Below are 24802 nucleotides of genomic sequence, written 5' to 3' on the forward strand. Positions count from 1 at the left end.
TTAAGCTCATAGCTCAAAGTATGACTGTACAGTGGTACCTCGTCATACGACCGCTCGTCATACAAAATGCTCATTTTACGGGGGAAATTTCGATCGAATAATTCGCCCGTGATGCGGTCAAAATTTCGTGATGCGACCAAGCCAGGTGGCCATGGCATTTTTTTTGCGTATATTTCGTGTATAACAATATCTACGAGCACGGAACTAATTAATTCAGACGAGTTTCTCATATGACCAGGAAACGCACAACGCGCGGGCAAAAAGAGGGCTTTCTGCGTAATGAAGTATACTCGTGCACACAACACACATAGGCAATGGCAACCTTTCTCAGAATAAAACTTCTGTAATAAATTTCTGAAGATACAAGTATACACATCAGCTGAGTAAAGGAAGAGAACGAGTACATTTTTATATTTTTGCGAGGACAAATTTTCATAGTGAATATTTTTAGCTTCTTTTCTTATTCCGGCAGTAGTTGAGCATTACAATGAATAGTTATTACTCATTGGATGGATACGATGCCATGGTCTTATTTATGGGCACGCTGGGCTTTTGAGTCGAAATCATTTTACAATTTTTTTAACATGTGGAGTCTCTCTCTGCTGGCCATAGAAAAGATTGCAGGTATAAAGCACTTCCACATCAGTATCACGTCAAGTCCATGAGACGGCCCACTACTTTTTACAGTTTACATACAATTTATGTGTAAGACGTGTTGTAACTATGCCTGGATTACAATTTGGGGCAAGACATTCGAGTCCTCACAACTAAAGAAATTATGTTAAATTCTATCAACAGCTTTAGTTGCCTTCTGTACATCTGCATATTTGCTATGTGCTTCCAAAAGGTGACTAAAACATACAAATGAGAAAAATGTGTAAATCTTTCTTGCAAGGGCAATGGGCAATATTAATATAAACAATGTTTTTGTAAACTGTGAAGGAATACCAATTTGAAATACTACATTGTTTTATTGAGGTTCAAATGAAAAACAAGCAGATATAAACATTTATCCTGGAGATTTGAAAATATCTTTTTATACCAATCTGATTTGAAAACATTAACAGGCAACTCACATTTGCAGACATTCAACCAATAAATTGTAGAAAAAACTTGCAGCCCATTGCAAGTGAATGTGCAGCTGTGAATGCATCTGAGATAGGTAAAGTATGCATGCATATTGTAGGAAAAATTGGAGCTGACTTTTTGAAATTAACATTTGCATCTGAATGCTCCAACTCAATATGCTGCGAGCATAAAAAGGTACACATAGAAGTCCAGCGTGTGTCTGTGTGTGAATGAATCTACAAAGCTTATGATTAATTGTGTATCAGGCATGCATGTATCCCTGCATTCATGTATGAATACATGATCTATAGATCTAACTTGTGTGTGCATGGATTAGTAACTGTCATCCCTGTCATTGGTCTCAGCCAGGGAGCTCTCGTCAATATTTTCCAGGCTCTCGGCATGCTGAATGCTAAGCTCAGAAAGTGGGATGCTGGGTAATGTAGTCTGTTCTGGGTAGAGCCAAGGCTTGAGTCCAGGGTTGTGTCTCTGCTTCCAGTCGGAATACTTCACACATGCTTTGTTAATACTCTTCATTGCCTAGGAAGATGAAAATACAATCATCGCAAAGAATATGTAGTTCTTTTAATGCTGTTTGGAAACATCACAAAACTTCATGGCTTTAGCACACCCTTAAAGACACTTCTAAATATGCTGCAATTTGCAAAGCTACAAAGACTAACAAAAGAATATTAAGCAAACTGACACAAAAGTGTTCCCATAAGTGCTCCCATGCAACAATCCATCATCCCATCCAGCCTGAAATCTGCCACCATTATCCCTGTCCCTAAAAAGACACACCATTGACAGCCTGAATGATTACAGGCCTGTTGCACTTATGCCTGTGATAATTAAGTGCTTTAAAAAGTTGGTCGCCCGCCATATCAGGGATACAATCCCTCCCTCAGTTGACCCTCACCAGTTTGCCTATAGAGCAAATAGGTCCACTGATGACGCCAACGCCGTAGCTCTACACACAGCACTGAGCCACCTGGAGCACCATGGAAACTACGTGAGGATGCTTTTCATTGACTATAGCTCAGCCTTCAACACTATAATACCGAACATTCTGTCTGAAAAACTCTCCCACCTAGGCCTATCCTCTTGCATCTGCTACTAGATTAAGAACTTCTTAACCAACCATGCACAAACTGTTAGACTTGGTCCCCACCTCTCTTCCTCCATTACACTGAGCACTGGCTCCCCTCAAGGCTGTGTACTGAGTCCTCTTCTGTACTCCCTGTACACATACGACTGACTGTACACCGACCCACCAGTCTAACCCCATCATCAAATTTGCTGATGACACCACTGTGGTCGGACTCATCTCAGGAGGGGATGAGTCGGCCTACAGAGATGATGTCAACAAACTGTCTTCGTGGTGTTTGGTGAACAAACTCACACTAAACACCACGAAAACTAAAGAAATAATCCTGGACTTTCGCAAACGCAGCACAAATCTGGCCCCACTCCTCATAAATAGAGTATGCGTAGACAGGGTCCAGTCCTTCAAATTCCTGGGGGTCCACATCACGGACAAGCTCTCCTGGTCTACCAACGCCACGGCAGTGGTGAAGAAGGCCCAGAAGTGACTCCATTTCCTGAGGGTACTCAGGAGGAACAACTTAGACACTAAGCTAATGGTAACCTTCTATAGAGCCACTGTGGAGAGCATCCTGGCATACTGCATTACAGTGTGGTACGCTGGAAGCACGGCAGCAGACAGAAAGGCCGTGCAGAGAGTAATCAACACTGCCCAGAAGATCATCGGCTGCTCTCTACCCTCACTGGATGACATTGCCAGCCCTTGCTACCTCAGCAGAGCCAGGAACATTGTCAGGGACCAATACCACCCTGCTCACAACCTGTTCCAGCTGCTGCCCTCTGGCAGACGCTACAGGTCTCACAAAGCACGGACAAATAGACTTAAGGACAGTTTTTTTCCCACAGCCATCAGGACTCTGAACTTGAGTTAACACGACACACAATCCCTTCTGTGCAATAACTTCGGAGTGTGCAATATCTTAGAAATCTGTGCAATATTTTAGAATCTGTGCAATATTTCAGTATCTGTGCAATATTTTGGAATTCTGTGCAATATTTTAGAATTCACCTGACTTTTTATACTACTATTTAGTTTTTTTTACTGGGAAAACACACTTTGAAAAGCTTGGAGTATTACCACCAATTTCGCTATACGCAGCTGTGTATGATGACAATAAATGCTTTTGATTTTGATTTGATTGATATTTTATGTTAGTTATCAGGATTGTTATTACAGCCGATATTTTCTCTTTTCAATACATCAATTCCCACATGCGTAGAATCATTGTCTTACTTATGATAAAGTAAATTTAATAATGAGCTCAGCCCCAGAGTCATACACCATGAAAATGTCTGACCAGCTGTTAGTGTTTACACTAGCAGAGCAGTGAATTAACATTGTCAGGTCAGAAAATTTGCGGGAAAGTAATACAGAAAATTAAAATTAATCTTCTATGGTCGATTCGGTGGTTCATTCATTCGTTTTATGCACGCAATGTGAACAAGTTATTTGCTGGTAGGGTAATTTTAGGCTCATCGGGTATTTGTGGTGATATTTTTAGTTGATGCAGACAAAATGAGCTCAGGATAAGCTTGCATTACAATAATACAGTGGACTACAAAATTAAAAGTGCCAACGTGCGTAGTTGTCTGGCAAAGAGTCAATACAACAGCATCAGCAAATAGAAAGAGCTGGCCTTGCACTCTTTGTTGTTGCTTCTAAAAAACCCATCTGCCACGTATATGCCATTCCTTCAGCAAGTATCTCATCTACAACTTCTAAACCTGACAGAGAAAAAAAACATTTTCCAGCATCTGCATTTAACTCAAAATGACTTACGCCAGGTGCAAGGTAGTGGGAAAACTTTTTGACAACCCACTTGGGTAATGAACCTGCAAAGGAAGAAAGAATAATGGAGGAGCATGGGTTACTAATCATGCAGTAATCAATAGGAGTGTTGTATAATCTGCCAGGTCTCCAAAAGGAGTAAAAAATAAATAAAAATGTAAAAATAAAGAAAGTTACCTCGTGGATCTAGCTGCGCCATGTATGTGAGGACACAGTTGTTGGGCCCCTGGCTCTGGACCATATAGCCTGTCTGTAAGGACACAGCTCTAACCACATCCTTTTTTGGAGGATATTTCTATAGGAACAACAAAATGACAACTTTAAGAAATGTTGTATTACAAGCACTAAGCATTGTTTCTAGTCGATTTGCAAATAACACAGCTGAATAGATAAACAGAAAATAGTAAAAAATGAAAAAACTCAATCCAAGGATAATACTTCAAGGAAGAGCAAAAGGGTATTGTTTGAAGGAGCTTTTAAGACAATGCCAGGGTGGCAAAAATGTTACAAAAGTGGAGAATGCAATTGCAGTCTACGAAATTAATTGGTTCCAGAACTCTTTTGTAACTCGAAAATTTCGTAAGTAGAACAGTATTTTATATGTAAATTCTCTAATTTGTTCCACGGTCCTCGCACAACTGCCAACTAAACCTTTTAAAATTGGTCAAAGCGTCCCAATTTTGCATGAAAGATGTAAGAAACACAAAAATGAGAGAATTTGAAGAAAATGATTTATTAAAGTCTTAAAATTAGTATAATGGCCAAAAATCCCTGTGAAAATGTGCCCTGCGCCGCTGAAATAGATCCCTCTGTGGCCGTTATATTGAGATATGTAATACTTGTGTTTGTTCGCCAGATGCATCCGCAACAATATTTTCTAAATAAAATAATGGATAAGGAAATGCATTTACTTTTTGGGGAATTTTGTAACTTGGATCTTTCTCGTATCTCGAGTCACTCATTGGCATATAACAAAATTCGTAACCTGAAAATGTCATAGCTAGAGGCATTCGTAAGTAGAGGTATGACTGTATTTGTTTGTTTCTAAATGAGTGAAGTCAGACAGATCTGCAATCAAAGGCCTGCACACAAGATAGCCCACCAAGGTAAAGATACCATATTTTCTCACATATAATCCGTATTTGTAACAAAAAAAATACACTGAATCAAGGGTACGGCTTACATGTGCACAAATTAGACTTGACATGCACAATACTGCAAAGTGAAACAAACGAAACGACATCACGCAAGACAATGCAGCCAATACGGTCATTTACTTCAAAATAGAGAAAAGAAAAAGATAAAACGCTAAACAAACTACTTTGACGTCTATGAATAAAATTCAAGGAAAAAAACATATCTAGCATAAAACGTGAAAAAAAACTCACTTGTACCTGCCATTGCTCGCTCAGGATGCCGTACCATGTCAGCACAAGCCAATAGTTGTTAAGGCTGATCGAAGGTCTTGCGGTCGATCATTAAAATATCAGCCTTGATACCGTTGATTTTTTTACTATTACAGTGGTACCTCGACATACGATCTTAATCCGTTCCGGGACTGAGATTGTATGTCGAGTTTTTCGGAAGAGAAGTAGATTTTTAAATGCTATACATTTTCATTTGAGAGTAGCGGGTTTCGTTAGAGATACAAAAATCTAAACTAAACTAACTAAACAAGCCTTCAATTATTAGTGCCCCCAGGAATCCCCTTGTGACTTTTTAAACCATTTTTTACAGCTTTTGATTAAGTCAAAACAGTCTGTGGACTACAGAGCGAGGTGCAGAATACATGTATGACATTTTACCCATAGCTTATATCTAGGGCTAGATGGCATGGTAGAACAATGCATACCAATTGGCCTACAACTTATGGAAATTGAATTTTCATTGCTTCTATAAGACCGCTTTTAAAAAAATGTTTCGTTTAATACAATATTCTGTACATTATAGTTTTTTATTTCTTGATACATGCAGTGGGATACAAATTTGAGCAGCGTCATGAGGACTAGAGATTGAGTTTCCTTTTTTATAATGAAGTTACAAATGAAGTTAACACTGCAACCAAGACTCTCAAATTCCTTAAAAAATGAAATACCACTTCCACTGGCCTCAAACTCAATTAATCAAACAAAAACACTGCGTTCGTAGATGAATTTTGAAAACAATATTTTATACCGTTTTATCAACAATGAAATTACATATTTATCAACCGATTTAACTTGTGTTGCGTTATGTGATATTTTATATGTTCAAATTTTCATCTAATTCAAACGAAAGCAGCATTGTCAAGCTTGTGCATCGAACGTTTCAGCCACTCATCTTTGTCACATTAAAGCACAGATGCATCTGAAACCACTGACAAACGCGGATGGCTAATTATCATTGAGTTTTAGTGGTTTTGCCTGCTCGTTTGTGAGTCAGACATTGCCAATAGCTTTACTGTTCAACTGTGCATGTTGGATTTGTGTCAAAATAAATAGCAAATTCAGTAAAACAAGAAGCATTTTGCTTATAGAGCAAATCAGATTGATATATTATATTGATATATGCCAATTCTTCTTATCATAAAAAGACTCCATGGTTCAATTAAGAGTTTTGGAAAGGAGTTTGTTTTAGTAGGTTGACTAAATGATTTTTTTTGCCTTTTTCTCTAACAATAAAATGTACAGTACTGCACAACTGTTTGATCATCACTCAATGTAAGATTTATGTCGCAGTTACTCCAAGTCAGAAATCACTAATATGCATTATTATTTTTCTGTGAAGGTCAATATGCAGAAATATTTGCAAGCTCTTTTGGGGAAATGATTGTTTTGATTTTTGTTAATTGATTGGGGATTCATTAAACATGTGCTGCTGCATTTGATTGTTTTATTAATAAGTTCGTACTTTTATTTTCATGCACTCCTAACCTGAAATGAACTTACTTTTCCAAGAGGTACAAAGACCGAGGTTTGAGACCCCTACCCAAGACCATGACAGAAATTTGGATTTAAAAATACAAAATAAAACAACATAATAATAATCTTTTGGATTGTACCATGCAGGAATGCGGAAAGTGGTTAATAGTCATGTGAGTAGTCTTATCCTTTTTACACATGTGGGAGTTAACCTGGCATACTAGATTGATTGTTCCATATAGCTGCAACAAATGTATTACAGAGAACAATCTGGGCAAGATCCAATTGAGAACTTTTTCATGGGAGAAACTTTCCAAAAATATCTAAGGTTGCTGTTTGGAGGATGGTTCACACTGGCAAAAACATTGCTTGCCGTCAAAAAAACTTGACATGCTTTTTTTTCCTCTTTTAATGAAGAAATTAAGTGTACAGTCTTCCCTCGATTATTGCGACTTCACTTATCGCGAATTCACTTCTCGATATTCAAGCAATTACTTACTATTTCACACAAAACTGAATTGACGTAAGATCTAAGAATGGCTTTGCATTATGCTATCGTAAAGGTGTGACGAACAAGTTAGACAAAAAAGGAAACATTTTAAACTATAAGACTCAGAGCCACACCACTCTGCCAAAACAGACAGACAGACACACACACACACACAGGCGCACACACAAAATCACACACTTAAAACCATATGATTCACCATCACACTTTGTTCCTCTTATTGTTTTAAATGGAACCTGATGAATGAGGGTTTTAAGAGCGCATAAAAATAAGACAAACATGAAGCAAAGAGCTGTATTCAATTTGGTGGTGAGCCTGCTATAGCAGCGGTCCCCAACCTTTTTCTCACCACAGACCGGTAAAGCTCTTTCTATTTTCTCGCAGACCGGCTAATGGGGAGGGCGACAACTTAAGACAAAATTGTGTGGAGGTGGGGTCGATGCAAAAACGACAGCCACGACCGCAAAAAAAAGGTCCCTCGCATAATAGCAATTATTTATTATTATTATAACAACTTTTCTAATTTCAAGTAGGAGGGCGAGATTGAAAACATTAATCTTTTTTACTCTGACAGACTGGCACTAGGTAGCTTGCGGACCGGTACCGGTCCATGGACCGGTGTTTGGGGAAAACTGTTCTATAGTGTAAACAGATAGTTACGTCTGTCGGTTTAGTCTCTTTCGCCTGATTGAGAACTGCCCCAACAACATTGAAGCACTAACAAGGCATTGTGGATCAATTTGCACTTACATTTGACACTGCTTCTGCGTAGACATTGACAAATAATAGAATAGGTCATTCAGTAAATGTGATATCAAAGCAAAATGATCACAAGTAATGAAACAACTGCATGAATAATGAGTAAAATAATCAGCACAGAACGTAAATTCTGAACGTTATTTTAGATCCGTAGTCGCAATGCATAATTCGAGACAGAATTTGCAATACCATAATTTTAGACGACAACAGGGATAAAAATCTACAGCGTTCCTCAGCTGAAATCGTGTTTGGAAATCATTTTTAAGCTTCATGGTGTTTCATTGGCCCTGTGGCGCTGTCAAGTGGTTTTCAAACCCATGCATTTAAGAGACATTTGTTTAAGAATGCTTTGAATGTGCTTCATGGAAAGTAAAAATGAAAAGGGGGGAGAAATGTTTTTAAAAAAGTAAATTTTACATTTTATTATATATTTTTATTTTATGATTGGTGTTTTGCAAACCTGTTAAGTGAAGCACACCAGAATTTTGAGTTTCAAAATTTCAATTATCTGCCCAGGTATATTTTAAAGGCTTTTATCGAGTCTGAATGTAGTATGTTCATTACTTTGATCAGTATTGTCTCTTGGATATTGTTTTTTACTCTTAGTACTATTTTTAAATTATTTGCATTTCATTTTTCAGTACTATAGTACAACAATTCAACTTGTCGCGGGACCTTGAAAGTGGCGGTTGACGTTCTGTCTTTGTTACTTATAAAAAGTCACGGAAGCATGAAACTGCCCATTTCAACTTCTCTTTCTAGAGAAAAGGTCAAACAACAACATTAGTGTACCATTTTATTTTTCCCTCAAGCCTGCATGGACAGGTTCAAGTCCCATCTTAATTGCCTGTATACAGCTAAATTACACAGATGAGCTTAGCAAAGACACCAAGTTTTATTCATCAATCAAACACCCAAAGCATTTGTTTTTTTTATCGTGACACCAAACTCGAATAAGTCTTATTTACACGCAACTAGACCTGGCTGATAAAATGACAATGGTAATTATCATCAAATAATTTTGGACAAAAATAATTATAAAAACACAGCCAAAATAAGCGATCATGAAATGCAGGACTACACCAAGCATACCCAGTAAAAGATCCTAGTGAAGTCTCCCTGTTGTGTACTTTATCTGTTCTTATGAACGTGAGTGAGGCACATTTGAGAGCAAACACATTTGACTGAATGTCATCAGCGTTCACCATATTCTCCCAATCCGTCTAGCTTGGTTAAAGACATCAGTCCACAGTCTCTCTCTAATGTGTTGGATTTATACCCTCCTCGCTTCTTCTTCGGCGCTGAATTGGGTGGCACTTACCGCTGAAGAAGAAGCGATATTTCACCGTAGAATAAAAATGATGCGCCGAATAATATAAAAGGCCGAGAAGGACGCCATTTTGCCTTCTCCTGTTTTGTTGGTGAATTTCCCATCGCGCACAACACCTGTGTAGAAAGACTATGCTGAGCCTGTTCCAGCTTTGTTTGGATTTTGAGTCACCATTGAAAATGCTTCCTAAGCATCCTGAGCCATCTAAAGCATCCAATGAGTTACATGAAAAGGTGACGTTCATCATTACGCTAAAGGCGTAGCAGGCCATTGCAGCATAAATGAATCTGCCATACGTTATACCAAGAAAGAAGAGCGAACATTCGGAAAACAGTAAACATATCCATTTCCAAGGAGACCAAGCGAGGTGTTGTTACTAGCAATAAAAAATGAACCAGCATCGAGGGATTTACGGCATGACAAGAGGACTTCAACACACTGCTCGAAAGCCACTTAGAAACCCCCCGCACCCCAGGTGATGAGAACGTCATCGAAATGATCCCATCGGGGAGTGTGGAGGAAGAGGCAGCCAACAGCGATGAGGATGAAAAACATGGTCTTCCTTTAATTAAGAAATCTGCAGGAGATCTTCAATATGGCACGCATTCTGCAACAATGGTCCAAGAGATTGATGACATGGTCAGAGCCATTGAATTTGGCAATCGTCTTGACAGTGTCATGTCCTTGTACAACAACATATTTGTACATGAAAAGAAACGGCGGTCACCATGTTCCTTGTGCGGCAAAAACCTTTCGCAAAAAGGTGATTGATGATCCAATGCCTCTTAAATCTGACGAAGAGGACTAAAGCACCCAATAACCGTTTTTTTTTTAATTATTATTATTTAAATCAAGCGGAAAGGAACTATTTTCACTGTATTTGCAGTAAAGTATTTGCATTTTTTATGTATAGATTATATTTAGATATTAATACATTAGTCTTTTCATATTCAACTGAGATGAGCGGATCTACTGAGGTCTATACATACTGCAAAATCAACACATTTCTCATATTTTTGCATCCAACAACATGAAAGGGAATTGGGATGGAAAATCAGAGCAAAACCATCAGCCAGATAAAAAGAAAAATCACAAAAGAAATACTACACAATGCAAAAAAAACTGAAATTGGCACTCCACCTTAGACTGAAATTGCCTGCAAATGATTTGCAACCAGTTCTTAAAAATTGACTATTTTTATTTTTCCCATTCGAAATGACTACTTTGTAATTCACTCACCGTTGACCTCTTATAGATGTATAGGCTAGAAAATAATAGCTGCAGATAAAGCACATCTTGTTGCTTATATATTAACCTCCTAAGACTGAAACTCTTCCCAGGCATGCATTTTTATTTTCTCTTTGATATTTAGGCTAATTTGGACCAGATGAGTGTAAAAACAAAGAATTATCTTTTCTGATTATCTTTTCTATTATTCTGAGAAAAATGATGTCCACATCATAAGTGGACACTAGGCCCTTGTAGTCCAAAATTTAACATTATAGTTGTGATAAGCACAAATGTGATGTCCACACGTGGACGCCAGGTCCAAGGAGGTTAAATCATATTATGTTGCACTGTTTGATGTTAGAAATGTATTAATATATTTGCACTTTGCTGCAGTTGCTCTAAAAGTGTTATACATAAAAATGAGTTGAATTAAGCATTTTCATACAGCGCAACTGTGAATTTGGCCAAACTGGCCCATCTTAATCCAATGTGCATCCATTTGTTTCATTTGACCATCTATGTGGAGCTTTGAAACATGGGTTGAAAAAACAAAAATTGACCAAATGTGGGCGTGTGTGTTAGAGAATAAACTTACTGCATGTTTAACAGAGTAGTTCATGATGATATAGTCTTTCCCCATTGGTAACCAGGAACGAAGCGTGATGACGTCTCGGTTACGGAGCGGTTTAGGACACTTCCCTGTTATCACATGTAAATACCATTGTCAGAATAGGATCACGCCATCATGCCATTTTGCTCAGTTTCCATGAGACATAAGTATAAAGCAAAAACATACATGCATAATAACCAACGTCTGCATTGACTGTAAGTTTTCCAATATCAAAGGTTTCGATGACATTCTTGTCCCAATTTTTCCTGTATTCAATGTCATGGAGAACATCATACATGGTCTCAGCTGACACGTCCTTGGTGACCATCCGACACTGTATCAAAGAGAGAAAGGGGAGGGGTTCAGGGTAGATAAAGACAGTTTCAGTAAGAGTTCCTGCGAGCGGAGCCATGCCAAAGGGGGCGTAAAGCGATACCTGGGAGCTTTTGACTTAAGAAACATACTTTTTGTCAGAGTTTGCTCAGGGAGTTACTTAGAATTTTATGTAAAACTACCACACTAAGCGACTAAGAGGGGGACACCCTGAATTGGTGGCCAGCCAATCCTAGGCCACAAGGAGACGGACAACCATTCACGCTCACTTCTACCTAGGGGCAATCTCGGATCTCAAATTTGTCTTGTATTGCGAGGCAAACATCTGCTCGGAATTTTTCTCGTATCTCAAATTTCTCGTATGTTGGGACCCTCGTATGTCAAGGTATTACTGTATTACAAATTAGCCTAGAGGTTTTTGACTCTTCTCATACCCGTCAACATATAAATTTTTCCCGTATTTTATACGTTTTTTGATCAGTTCAAATTGTGTATGCCTTATAACAACTTTTGTACAGGATTTTTTTAAGTACGTTTTTTGTAAAACCGATCTCGTTTTACCCATTTCGGCTCTAATCCGGATCATCTCGGTCACTGGTAGCACGTCATCACCGACTGCTAATACTACAGTAATATACGAGCTTAATGTGTTCCAAGACTGGGCTCGTAAGTCAATTTACTTGTATCTCAAATCAATTTTTCCCAAAGAAATGAATTAAATACAAATCAATTCGTTCCCACTCTGAAAAAAACACCCCAAAACAGGATATGACATTGGAAAAACATTTTTATTGGTTCTAATTCACCACCTACTCACAAAGTAACAAATACCTGAGTGAGTAAATATGTGCCGCGTTGCATTTGTACGTTTCTTTATCCCTTAATAAGGGGAATTGCAATCATTAGTAAGGGGAGCAATTGGCCGAGGTTGACAGGTATGCTTTTCTGTTATGTTACTCCAAAGTGGATGAATGGGAGAAAAATGGGCTCTCTTCCATACTTGAGGCAGAATTAGTATTTTCATATTCAACCAACCATTGAACACCTTATAAATACACTACACAACATACAGACGCTCCCCTACTTACGAACGCAATTGGTTCCGAGCGATTGTTCATAAGTTGAATTTGTTTGTAAGTTGATTCAGTGCTATATTTTGTATTATAATTTATGTTTAAGGCCGATATAAGTATATTGAAGGTTTATATAAGTGCATTTGTATGTTTAAGGCTTGTATAAGTAACACGCATTGGTTTGTACTGAAAAAAAAACATTTAATAAAATGGAGAGAATATGTACAGTACTGTATATAGAGAGATAAATTTATGTATTAGAAACTGGCCAAAAGAAGCGACCTAATGACGATTGCACAGTTTTCTTCTTTTTTTTTCATCATAAATGATGCGGTAGCACTGTATGGCATCATTCAATTGATTTGCAAACTTTGTGCAACGTTCAATATTTGGGTCCTGCTGCTCGATCTTTCTGTTTATAAATGGTACTGACGGTCGAACGATTCGATGCCCGTGAAACGCTCACCACTCTCACGCGCATCAAGCTTCGTTATTATTGCCACTCGTTTCAAATGAAATGGCTTGCCTCTTCCTTGCAACTCCCTCAATAGAAGCCTTTAGCTTTTTACCAACCATATTCAATATTGGATGCATGAGATATTTAATGATACAAATGAAAAAGGTTCTTTGCACACTGGAGATACATTCACGCACTTCCGCATTGCAACGAAGAAGAAGGTAGATGCTGGGTGAGCTGAGCTCTCACAGCGCCAGGCGTCGGTATTAGCGGCAGAAAGAAGTACTACTCCGAAAAAGGCGCGAAATACAAAATTGGACTTGCGAACATTTTTGGACTTAAACGCAATTTGCAGACATGTTCGTATGTACCGTTGTTCGTAAGTTGAATGTTCGTAAGTAGGGGAGCGTCTGTATATCAAATCACAACAGTGACTTTTTATGATGCAGTTGGGCAGACTACAGTTTCTAATTTAGCAACTTTTCTATATTTAGCGGTTTCCATGGACCCTCTAGTGAATATTTTTCCCCAAAAAGCAATTTGTGAAAATGTGAACAAAAGTCCTACAGTGTGCAATATTCTTACTTTCCTAAATAAGATGGTACCGTGATTATAATTAGGAGTTTAAATGGTAATAACAGTTAAGTGTCCTCAAACAGTCCATCTCCTAGGAACCCATCTCATGCAAGCTTACAGAATGCATCTTTAGTCATTTTGGAGAGTTTAGTCAAAGTATTTAAAAGGACCATCACAAAAATGCTACACAGCATGAAAACCGGTTAAGGGCCGCAGTGGGGGTGGCCAGTGAGGTTTCTGCTGGAACAGGAAGCAGTTGACTGCAATCCCCTGATTGCATTTCTAAGATACCAGATTGGTGAAAACCTGTCCTCTTGATGGGTTGGAACTAAAACCCATACCCACTGTGGCCCTTTGTGGAATAGTTTGCCCACCCATGAGTGAGTGAGTTCAACTCACTAAAATTCAGAACATGTGCGCAAGTGAAATGAGATTGTTTTTAGGTCATTTGTTTTGGCCAGCCAAAACACAGACGCTGTACTGGGGTGCAACGATCATGTCAAGAAAAAGCACTCTATCCGATTACACAATCTATTACATTGACTCATTAAGTACATCTTAAACCCCAACCGATATTTTGGCTTTAAAACTCAATGCATTTCATCACAATTGGGTTGAATTCAAACGCCCAAATTACAATGGCATTGTCGTGAAGTATTAATTCCAACAATAGAAAATTGTAGTTTTTCATATTGATAAATGTAATTGGTTGAACACAAGAGAAGCAAAGGTGCAGGTTCAAGAAGTTAACATGATCGATAGACTATGGAGAGAAAAATGGATGTTTAGCAATCCAACTGAAACAGGAGGATCTTGGGAGAATGCAAAACTGAGCTGAAGGAGAGGTCCTGCTTACAGAGGGAAAAAACAGGCCGGCAAGTACATGTGCTTAATTTGGTTATGTTTTAATTCACTTAGCTGGTCAGATGAAGCGAGGAGATGGTGACTGCAACCAAAACAAAGCAAAGATAGATACCACAATGTACAAAAAGATTTTGGGTCTGTCACTAGTCAACCACTACCTATACAGTATTCACTAACCATTCATTCATCCATTCTGTATGCTGCATATCCTGTTGAGGATCACGAAAAACTGGAATCTATTCTGGCTGACCTCAGACGAAAGACAGACTATGTAGATAACCTTTCACATTATGACTATCTCTGAGTGGGAAATGAACGCATGATACAAACCCATTAGTCTGGCTATTGAACACACGATCAGTGACTACCCAGTCCATACTTAGTATTATAAATATCTGACATTTTCATAACTACTGCAAGCCTGCCCAGTCGCCACCACAATCACACTTCTTACTCATATCTCACCAATCTATCAGCTTGTGTCACAAGTTCCCTCGGATGAGCTCTGCCCACTTGTTGGCCACAAGAAAAATGTGAAGTGTCATCAAGGGTAATCCTGCATCTGCATTTAACAGGAAGATGTAAAAAAATACTTTGTCCAAATGACGAAATGTAAACTAAACTGCTTTTGTGTGCCTTTATTCTTTGTTTCTGTTCTATATAAAAGGCACTATAGAATGTGGATGTGCGCACGGTGGGAAGCCATGGAGTTGACCTGGCAATTATCAACCGGTGGAGGAAGTAAAAGAGCCACAACAAACATTAGCAGGATGGCGCCTGTGTGAAAGGGAATGCTGTGAAACATTTGACACGTATCCCACTCATTGTTAGAAGCTGTACTTGCATGTAGCACTGGGCGATTCGACAGAAATTGTTATCGCGATAAAAAAAAATATAATAATACACAATATTGATAATTATCACGATAACTATCACATCTTTTGGCTTTCCAATTTAAAACTTCAAACTTAAGTGAATAAGTAAACAAAAAAATCCTCATTATTCAATTATGAAAGTAACTACATTAACCTTACTTTAAAAAGGGTTTTTGCTGTTCTGTTGTGCAATAAAAGATAAGATAACTACCTAGTAACTCAATGGAAAGTGATGAAAAATATAACCTGCAGAAAAAATCTGGCAGGCATCTTTATTTTTATAAATTTGCCTTCAATCCAAAAGTTTCTGTGCAATATGGAATAATTAAAATAACAAAGTGAAGACACAATCACCATTGGCAAGCAAACTATTTTCAGCCTCACAAAATGAAACGATGTAAATTTTACCTCATGTGGCCATTTAAAAAACATTATAAAAGTTGGATGAGCTTAACCTAAGTTAACAAGTTTTAGACTTCTGCTACATTTTCAAAACATTAGCATAAAATGTGGAAACTCCCTGATATCAAGTAAGAAAATAATTACAGGCTGTCCTCAAATGAGGAGAGTGGGTTAAAAGGGGTTAGAGAATTTTTCATTAAGGCTGCCGTTTGTGCACAGGTGTTGAAGGGCATATTAAAAAAAATAAGAATTCCCATCTGTTTGTTAAGTGCCTTACCCTGTCAGAATTTTTCTTATTGGCTTCCCATGACGTCTTGCCCTATGTTAGCCAATCAATAACCTCTTCTGGGATGTGCTGTATACACGTTAGAGAGAAAATTACGACTGTGGAGTGATGTCATTAACCTGTACCTGCTTGAGGGATTAGGACAATAGGTTGAGTGCTGCCGAGATTCACCCAATCGTGTTTGCTCTCAAGTGTGCCTCACGCGCGTATATATATATACAGACGCTCCCCTACTTACGAACGAGTTAGGTTCCGAGCAATTGTTCTTAAGTTGAATTTGTTTGTAAGTTGATTCAGTGCTATATTTTGTATTATAATTTATATTTAAGGCCTATATAAGTATATTGAAGGTTTATATAAGTGCATTTGTATGTTTAAGGCTTGTATAAGTAACACACATTGGTTTGTACTGAAAAAAAAACATTTAATAACATGGAGAGAATACATACAGTACTGTATACATACATTAGAGAGAGAGATTTACTAGAAACTGTCCGAAAGAAGCGATCTAACGACCATTGCACAGTTTTCTTCTTTTTTTCATCATAAATGATGCGGTAGCACTGTATGGCATCATTCAATTGATTTGCAAACTTTGTGCAACGTTCAATATTTGGGTCCTGCTGCTCGATCTTTCTGTTTATAAATGGTACTGACGGTCGAACGATTCAAGTTGTATATGTGCAACGCTCACCACTCTCACGCGCATCAAGCTTTGTTATTATTGCCAATCGTTTCAAATGAAATGGCTTGCCTCTTCCTTGCAACTCCCTCAATAGAAGCCTTTCGCTTTTTACCAACCATATTCAATAATGATGCACGAGATATTTAATTTATACAAATGAAAAAGGTTCTTTGCGCACTGGAGATACGTTCATGCACTTCCGCATTGCAACGAATTGGACAGAAGAAGGTAGATGCTGGGTAAGCTGAGCTTTCACAGCGCCAGCCTGTATTAGCGGCGGAAAGAAGCACTACTCAGAAAAAAATACAAAATCGAACTTACGAACATTTTTCGACATAAACGCAATTTGCAGACATGTTCGTATGTACCGTTGTTCGTAAGTCGTATGTTCGTAAGTAGGGGAGCGTCTGTATATATATATATACAAGTACAGATAAAGTACACATCAGGGACACTTCACTTGGATCTTTTACTGGAAATGGTCGGTCAGGGGTCGGCCAATAAATAATTGGGAGAAAATTATTGCAATACATTTCCAAAAATATATTTTCAGTTGAGCTTTTGCTATAAAAATATACTTATTTTTATGCTGAAAATTATCAATTATTGGTTGCTGAACCAAATTTATTTGCAGTAATTTTCCTCACCTATTCTCTGTAGTGCGCGAAATTTGCGAATTCATGCGCGCGGAAATACACACAAGACACAAACCTGTACACTTGCACGCACACTGCGAGCATTTCTGCTATCAGTGTGTGCAGTGCATACACACGGCAGCTTGCGTAATCCGCATGTTTACAAAGCGGCTAATTATCGTATCTTTCAAGTTGCTTTGTAATTCCTTTTTTTTGCCCCAACTCGAAAAAAGGCCCCGGTCTTCCTAATGCATAAGCAACTCAAAGTCTTCCTCCATTTTTACAGTTTATTATAGTTTAGGGTGATAGAAAGGTGATTAGGTTGAAAACCTTAAAAAGAAAGAAACATGTGACATTATCTTAAATTCAAGCTACTAAGTAGATCAAACTATTACTCTTGAGTTTACAAGTCACATCTTAAATTAACTGGTGGCATGCTGTAAAGTGTTAAAAGTTAAAAGTGATAACATGCAAGTGACTAACAGCTGATTGAATAAACCAAACACAAATATTCACTCTGTTAAGATTGGTGAGTAAGAATACAACTTGTGGTTGAACAAAACAAACAGTACAGTGTACAGTGGTACCTTGAAATACGAGCTTAATGCGTTCCGGGACTGCACTCGTATGTCGAATATTTATGACTTTTAAGTGCGCCTTATAGTTGTGAAAATACGGTACTCGCATCTCAAATCAACGTTTCCCATAGAAATTAACTAAATCTAAATTAATTCGTTCCCACACTGAAAAAAACTCCACCAAAAACAGGATATTATTACAATGGAAAAACATGTTTTTATTGGTTGTAACTCACCATCTACTAACAGAGTAACATAACTAGTGGTTGTGATGTTTAATAATAAAATGAGGCATTATTCAATACAACGGGGAGTTCACGGATGAGAGCGAGAGACTTGACGATGCGCTCATAACGTAACATAAACTTTAAATTTAACTTAAATGAACTTAGATTCCTATACACACATGGAAGGTCCTTCATATATTTTTTTTTTGAGGAGCGAATTGATTCTATCTTGTAAATCCATAATCGCAAATTAAAAAACACATTTTGCACATTTCTTCTTAATTTGAGATGGGAACTTTGGGACTACAACCATGACCGCTTGGACACGGAATGGGAATCATTTAATGGTTTGTGGGCAGACAATGGCTATAAGATCTGGTGACAATTTTTGAGATTGTAAACGACGCAAAAGCGCTAAATGCGCAGTTTATCGCAAAAAGAAGGCTTTTTTAAACGCAGCGAGTTAAACAACGATTTTCTTTTGTAAAACATGCAAAAGATTTTATAGCAGCAGTTGAAATATATTGCAATAATTTTCAATTACCGTATTTTCACGACTATAAGGCGCACTAAAAAGTCTTACATTTTCTCAAAAATAGACAGGGCGCCTTAAAATGCGGAGCGCCTTGTGTAAGCTCCAAAGCCTGACTGAGAGCACTGCTTGCCTGACTGAGAGCACTGCTTGCCGACACGCTTCTTATATAGAGAAGGCAGACGTGGGTGAGGTCAGACGCTAAAGGCACGCCCCTACCAGGTACCCGTATATAGTGTGGGCATGTGTTTATTGCAAAACATTTTCGGTTTGCTTTCTAAGGCCCCCCGAAAATGAAGCTCAGTTCAAACTTCAAGCTTCAAGCCATTAATTATGCAGGGGAACATGGGAATAGAGCAGCCGCGAGGGAATTTTAGATCAACGAATCCATGGAGCAAATGGAGAACGAGCTTCGCCAAGTCAAGAAGAAGAAGTGGAGTTGATTTGTGACTCCATGTGTGCCCATTGCCCATCTCACAGCAGCGGTGAAAAACCAAGTCACGAAAATGAACTCTGAGCTTGCCGTCATTCCCGTAGGCTTAACTAAAGAACTCCAACCGCTGGACATCAGCATCAACCGGGCGTTCAAAGCAAAGTTGCGAGCGGCATGGGAACATTGGATGATAGGTGGCAAACAAAGCTTTACGAAGGGTGGCAGGCAGCGCCGGGCTAGTTACGCCACTATTTGTGAATGGATTGTGGCCACTTGGACTAACGTGTCTGCTTGCACTGTTGTTCGAGCTTTTGCCAAAGCCGGCATCATTTCTGTTGAGCCACATGGCTATGTGAGTGACTCTAACAACGAAGCGAGGGAACCCGGCGTTTTGGATGAATCATTTGGACAATTGTTCAGTTCGGACACAGAAAATGAGGACTTTGATGGATTTGTGTGTGATGATTGATCAAAAAATGTGAGTACATTGTAAAATGGTTAAATAAAGTACAACCGAACTCAGTTTTGCTTCAGTTGCCTTTTTAAAAATGTGTTTTTAGCATGTCCGTATGTTTAAGCTGGTGTATGTTTTGCCATGCCTGGCTGCGTGTTTTGGTGTGGTGCGTCTTTTGTGTGTGTCAAATACAGAAATAGCACTCGTTACTGACACTGCGCCTTTAAATGCGGTGCGCCATATAGTTGTGAAAATACGGTATTGCTTTTACGGCCTTAATTTTGTGGCCAAAATTAAAATTGATTTACTACTTACGAGAAATATACATTTTTGGCACATTTTTTCCAGGCCCTGGGCTTGGTGTTAACTTGCATCTCATAATCGCTCATTTTGACTGTGTTATAGTCCTTTCACTTTCATGCTATGTGTGTGATGCTCTATAACCTTCCTGCCAAAAGTTCAGCTATTCCTTTTTTGTCACTGAATGTTGGTCTGGCGGCACATGCCTCAGCGCCCCTTCTTTGTCATGTTTGGGTGGTGTAACTGCAGTTTACATTTATCGACTTCTATCGAAAGTTTTTATTATTATTGTTGACAAAATTATTTGATGACAATTACTGTAAGCGTTTTATTGGCCAGGTCTAATTGCGTGTAAATGAGGCCTATGCAAGTTTGGTGTTGCAATAAAAAACTTCATGATTATTGGGTGTTTAAGTGATGAATAAAACTTGGTATCTTTGCTAAGCTCAACTGTGTAATGTCAGAGTTCAGAGAGCAAAGCAAGCGCAGCTTAAGTAACCATGAAAGATTCAAGCTTATGCTACGCTCACATTTACATTGACACGAATATAGTTTAAATGCTCCGCCCTTGACTGGGTACGTGCACTTTTTGCTTCTCTTTGTGTGCTGAGCTTGTATAAGAACATGAATAAATAGTGACTTGCTGTGTGTACACAAAACATAACGTACTGCTGCTGCAAACATGATCATGAGCACCACCAAGATGTACGTGGAGGAATCATGCCGGTTAAGAGAATACTAAGCTGGGAAAAGCCTGCTGTTGCTGCTTTTGCAAACTAAGATAACACCTATGCTCTCATTCACACAGACGTTATTCAACTAAGTAAACAACCATTGGTTAACATCCAGGACCCGGATATACCTCCAATGCAGTGTTAAATTTAAATCAAACTGAAAAGATAAATGTTTTCGATAGTAAAATGAACATGTTATTAGTGCAAGAGTATAGTTGCTTTTTTTGGAAAACAATTAGAACAATGTTATTAGCCAGATTTGTATTGCTAGGGTAATACTCTCTTAAAAACAGTGGCTTAAAATGTAGCAGAAACTACCCATCTATTCTATAGCTCTAGGATTCAAATTTTCTACTTTTACACATTTGAGTGTAGAGTTTGAGTTAGATTTGGTTAGAATTTGTCAAAATAGAATAAAAGTGAAAAATCCCATCACTGCCAAAGGATCAATAGTGTTTGGAGAGAGCTAGATAGAAAATACATTGAAAATGTAACCACAAGGTTTGTTTTGTTTTTGAATATTTGAAGGAAAATCTTTTGCAGTCAATGTGTAAACTCGGGAATGTTAGTGTTTTGATGTCTTAGAATCCTTCGAATACAATTTATAGCGTATTTTCCGCACTATAAGGCGCACCGGGATATAAGGCGCACTTTCAATAGATAGCCTATTTTATAACGGTTTCCCTATATAAGGTGCAGCCCATTGTAAGGCGCACTTGACCAAATAAAAGTAGAGGTGGAGGGGGGCACGGGTTTATTTTATGCTTCCAGCAGATGGAGCTGCACAAAAGGGAATGTAATACCATAATTAACCAATATTGATCCATATATAAAGGCACACTGTTGTGTTTTGGGAAAATATCTTTATGTGTGCCTCGTAGTGGGGGAAATACAGTACAGACGCTCCCCTACTTACGAACATTCGAGTTGCGAACAACGGTACATACGAACATGTCTGCGAATATGGCGTATGTCGAAAAATCTTTGGAAAAAGATGCTGTAAGTTCGTTAGTTAGATTTTGTATTGCGCGCCTTTTTCCGAGTAGTGCTTTCTTTGCACTGAGCAACTTACGAACAAATTCACCTTACGAACAATCGCTCGGAACCTAACTCGTTCGTAAGTAGGGGAGGGTCTGTACTTAAAATATGAGTGCCAGATGGCTAGTTACAATTGCGCCAGAAGCTTCAAGTGTCATCGCACGTCTGGCGACGCCCGCCTCAACATTACCTCCCACAGCAAACATTCACACTTGACACAAACTGCCACAACTGATTCTATTGCAGAAGTGTTTACTTTTTAGGTACTGCCACATTAGTTTCATGTCATATTCTCTTCAACGTCATTTGACAAGAATCAGTATTTTGGATATTGCTTTTTTAATTATCATATTCATTAGAGACTCATACTTTGTTTAATTTTTTGGGGTACTTTTACTCAGTTTTTGTTTTGTCTTTGTACAGAAGGAATGTACAATATGGAAACACAACCTAAGATTTACTTAAATGTTCATTTATCTTTAAGTTTTAAAAAAAGTATGTGGCTCTCTATGAAAAGTAAAAACATGGATAAATATGGATTCTATGAAAGAGCTGTGGGCAGCCCAGTGTGCAACGCACGGACCTTCCTGTGGGGAGGTTGCATGTTACACCTGGGTGTGAGGGTGAATTATTGTCCGTCTCCTTGTGCCCTACGATGAGCTGGCCACTGATTCAGGGTGTACCCCGCCTGGTGCCCGTAGTTAGCTGGGATAGGCTCCAGCACCCCCCACGGCCCTTATGAGGATAAGCTGTTCAGAAATTGAATGAATGTAAGGACTGTATCAAAACATTTGGCTTAATAATATAAGTTCAGTTTGGGAGAGTAAAAAATCAATTTCATCTGTCTTCTCTTCACGGTTGAAGTAAATTTTCCTGCATTAGGTATCACATGCACATTGTTGGGAGTCATAAATAAATGAGTGAAGTTGAGGGAGTTGTCGGACCTGTGGACTAAAACTGTAGTAAATTATATAACAGAAATATTGTATCAAGTGATATACTGTAGATTAATTGAAGCACTGAGGAATTTCAACATTTGGGAACTATGTGATATGTTGATCATTTTGCATTTCAATCCTTTAAAGGTCACTTGTTTAGATGCTGTTGACAGCATTAGACCTTCAATTTATTTTGATTTGTCAAAATGGATTCAACGTACAGCACATTCAGTGGCACTGTAAATTGATCGTTCAACGCTGGCCATCCCAGTTAAAATGAATGGCGTTGACATAACAGGAAACAAGTTATTAAACAAATACAAATATTTATGTATATGTATATATACATAAATTGTGTATATATATATATATATATATATATATATATATATTTGTATATATATATATATATGTGTGTATATATAGATGTATTTGTGTATTTGTGTATATATATATATATATATATATATATATATATATATATATATATATATATATATACGCACAGACACCGTGTGTGTAATAAGATTTTACTTCTGTTTTTATGTATTGTACTTGAATTAATTCTGCTATCATGTATTCATTAAAACACAAAAACATAATAAGTAAAAAACAATTACAATTGAAAGTTTGGGAGGAAAAAAAAACTTCTATAAATTCTATAAGTGTATTTCTGTTTATATTCATTTAAATTTTAGTATGAATTTTATTTATTTATTTATTTATTTTACCTTAGCCTGCTTGTCCTCACCTTTATTTTGTGGACAGACTTGCCCTCTTCCAGCGCCTGGCTCCATACCGCGATGCCCCCCTTGTTGTAGGTGACATTCCAGCCTTCCTCACTCAAACACTCCGACTTGAAGCTGGCGAACGCCCGGTCGTCCGGGATGGTCACAGTCCGTCCAGACATGTCTCTGTCCCGTTTAAAAAGGTCGGGACGCGAGAGAGCAAGAGAGCGTCGCCGATGGGTCTTCCTCCTCTTGTAGTTTGAACAAGTTAACAGCTTAATTCAATTTAGCGAGAAACCTGCAGCGCGGTCTTGTGACGTCTGCGCATGCCCACTCTGGGAGGTATAATGAACGCTCACTAGTCAAATAGAGGTGTGGACGCCGCCGCGTGCGCACAGGTGACTTTGTTTGACGTCGAGAAAAGCACAGATACTCTTCCGGCTAAACAGGTGTTTAATAACTTTAAGTCGGGTTTTGAGAAGCAGCCGCTTTCGGAGCAAACATATGGTTCCGTTTCCGCTCGACACTCACCAACCCTCTCTTTCTTCCTCCGTTGCTATCAATGTTTTATGATACGCTTTCTATTTCCGCTGGTCTGTACTCTTCCTGTTTGGGTTTATAGCTGTCATCCATCCCTGAATATGGTGCTCGCTGAACGGGATGCGGGACGAAACAAGCGGGGGGAGTGGAAGGGCAAACGCGGCTCGGCTTGATTGTCAAGACAAGAGACGCAGTGGATGCTTCTGTGGAAACGCCTCCGAGTGATGCATTTACGGCGCCTCGTAAAGCCCGCAGCTCCCCCTCAGGGGATTCTCCCTGTTATTCACCCCTTTGCAAACTCACTAGTGACGTTGCACTTAGGCGTTTCTACGCGACACAATGATAAGGCACCAACAAGATACTGTTTGTGAAGCAACATAAAGCGATAAAACACAATATTTAATACAATTACAATGCTTGATGAGTAATCTTTGTATCCTGCTTTTAACAAGTCAATTGGGATAGGGTGAGGAACAGTATGATAGAAAATGGATGAATTTTCATCCAATTACAAAGCCGGATGTGCGCCGACAATTATCAATCACAATTTGAGGACAACCTATTGTTATCAAATATAGCTCCAAAATATTATCCCCTATAAATATCCAGTGGTGTAAGATGTCTCATCTCATCCTATTTTCTGAACCGCTTTATCCTCACTAGGGTCACAAGGGGTGCTGGAGCCTATCCCAGCTGACTTCGGACCAGAGGCGGGGGACACCCTGAATTGGAGGCCAGCCAATCGTAAGGCACAAGGAGACAAACAACCACTCACACTTACACTCATACCTAGGGTCAATTTAGTGTCCAATCATC

General features: G+C 38.5%; 1 protein-coding gene across 1 annotated transcript; it reads right to left on the reverse strand.

Moving 5' to 3' along the window:
- Positions 1-951: 951 nt before the first annotated feature.
- stard10 (StAR related lipid transfer domain containing 10) lies at positions 952-24221 on the reverse strand. Its single transcript, XM_077612043.1, has 6 exons — positions 23470-24221; positions 11485-11632; positions 11284-11387; positions 4139-4256; positions 3953-4005; positions 952-1608 (listed from the first exon to the last, which is right to left on the reverse strand). The coding sequence occupies exons 1-6, from the start codon at positions 23626-23628 to the stop codon at positions 1402-1404; spliced, it is 789 nt and encodes a 262-aa protein (XP_077468169.1). The 5' UTR covers positions 23629-24221; the 3' UTR covers positions 952-1401.
- Between the last annotated feature and the right edge of the window lie 581 nt (positions 24222-24802).

This window comes from Stigmatopora argus, chromosome 10 (genome assembly GCF_051989625.1).
Source record: "Stigmatopora argus isolate UIUO_Sarg chromosome 10, RoL_Sarg_1.0, whole genome shotgun sequence".
In the NCBI taxonomy this organism is placed as follows: Eukaryota; Metazoa; Chordata; class Actinopteri; order Syngnathiformes; family Syngnathidae; genus Stigmatopora; species Stigmatopora argus.

Coding starts and splice junctions, on each gene's coding strand:
- stard10 (XM_077612043.1), bottom strand. CDS start 23,628: ATGTCTGGACGGACTGTGACCATCCCGGACGACCGGGCGTTCGCCAGC. Junction 11,633..23,469: donor AGTCTGTCCACAAAATAAAG/GTGAGGACAAGC, acceptor TCTTTGATACAG/TGTCGGATGGTCACCAAGGA. Junction 1,609..3,952: donor CCCACTACCTTGCACCTGGC/GTAAGTCATTTT, acceptor TCATCTTCCTAG/GCAATGAAGAGTATTAACAA.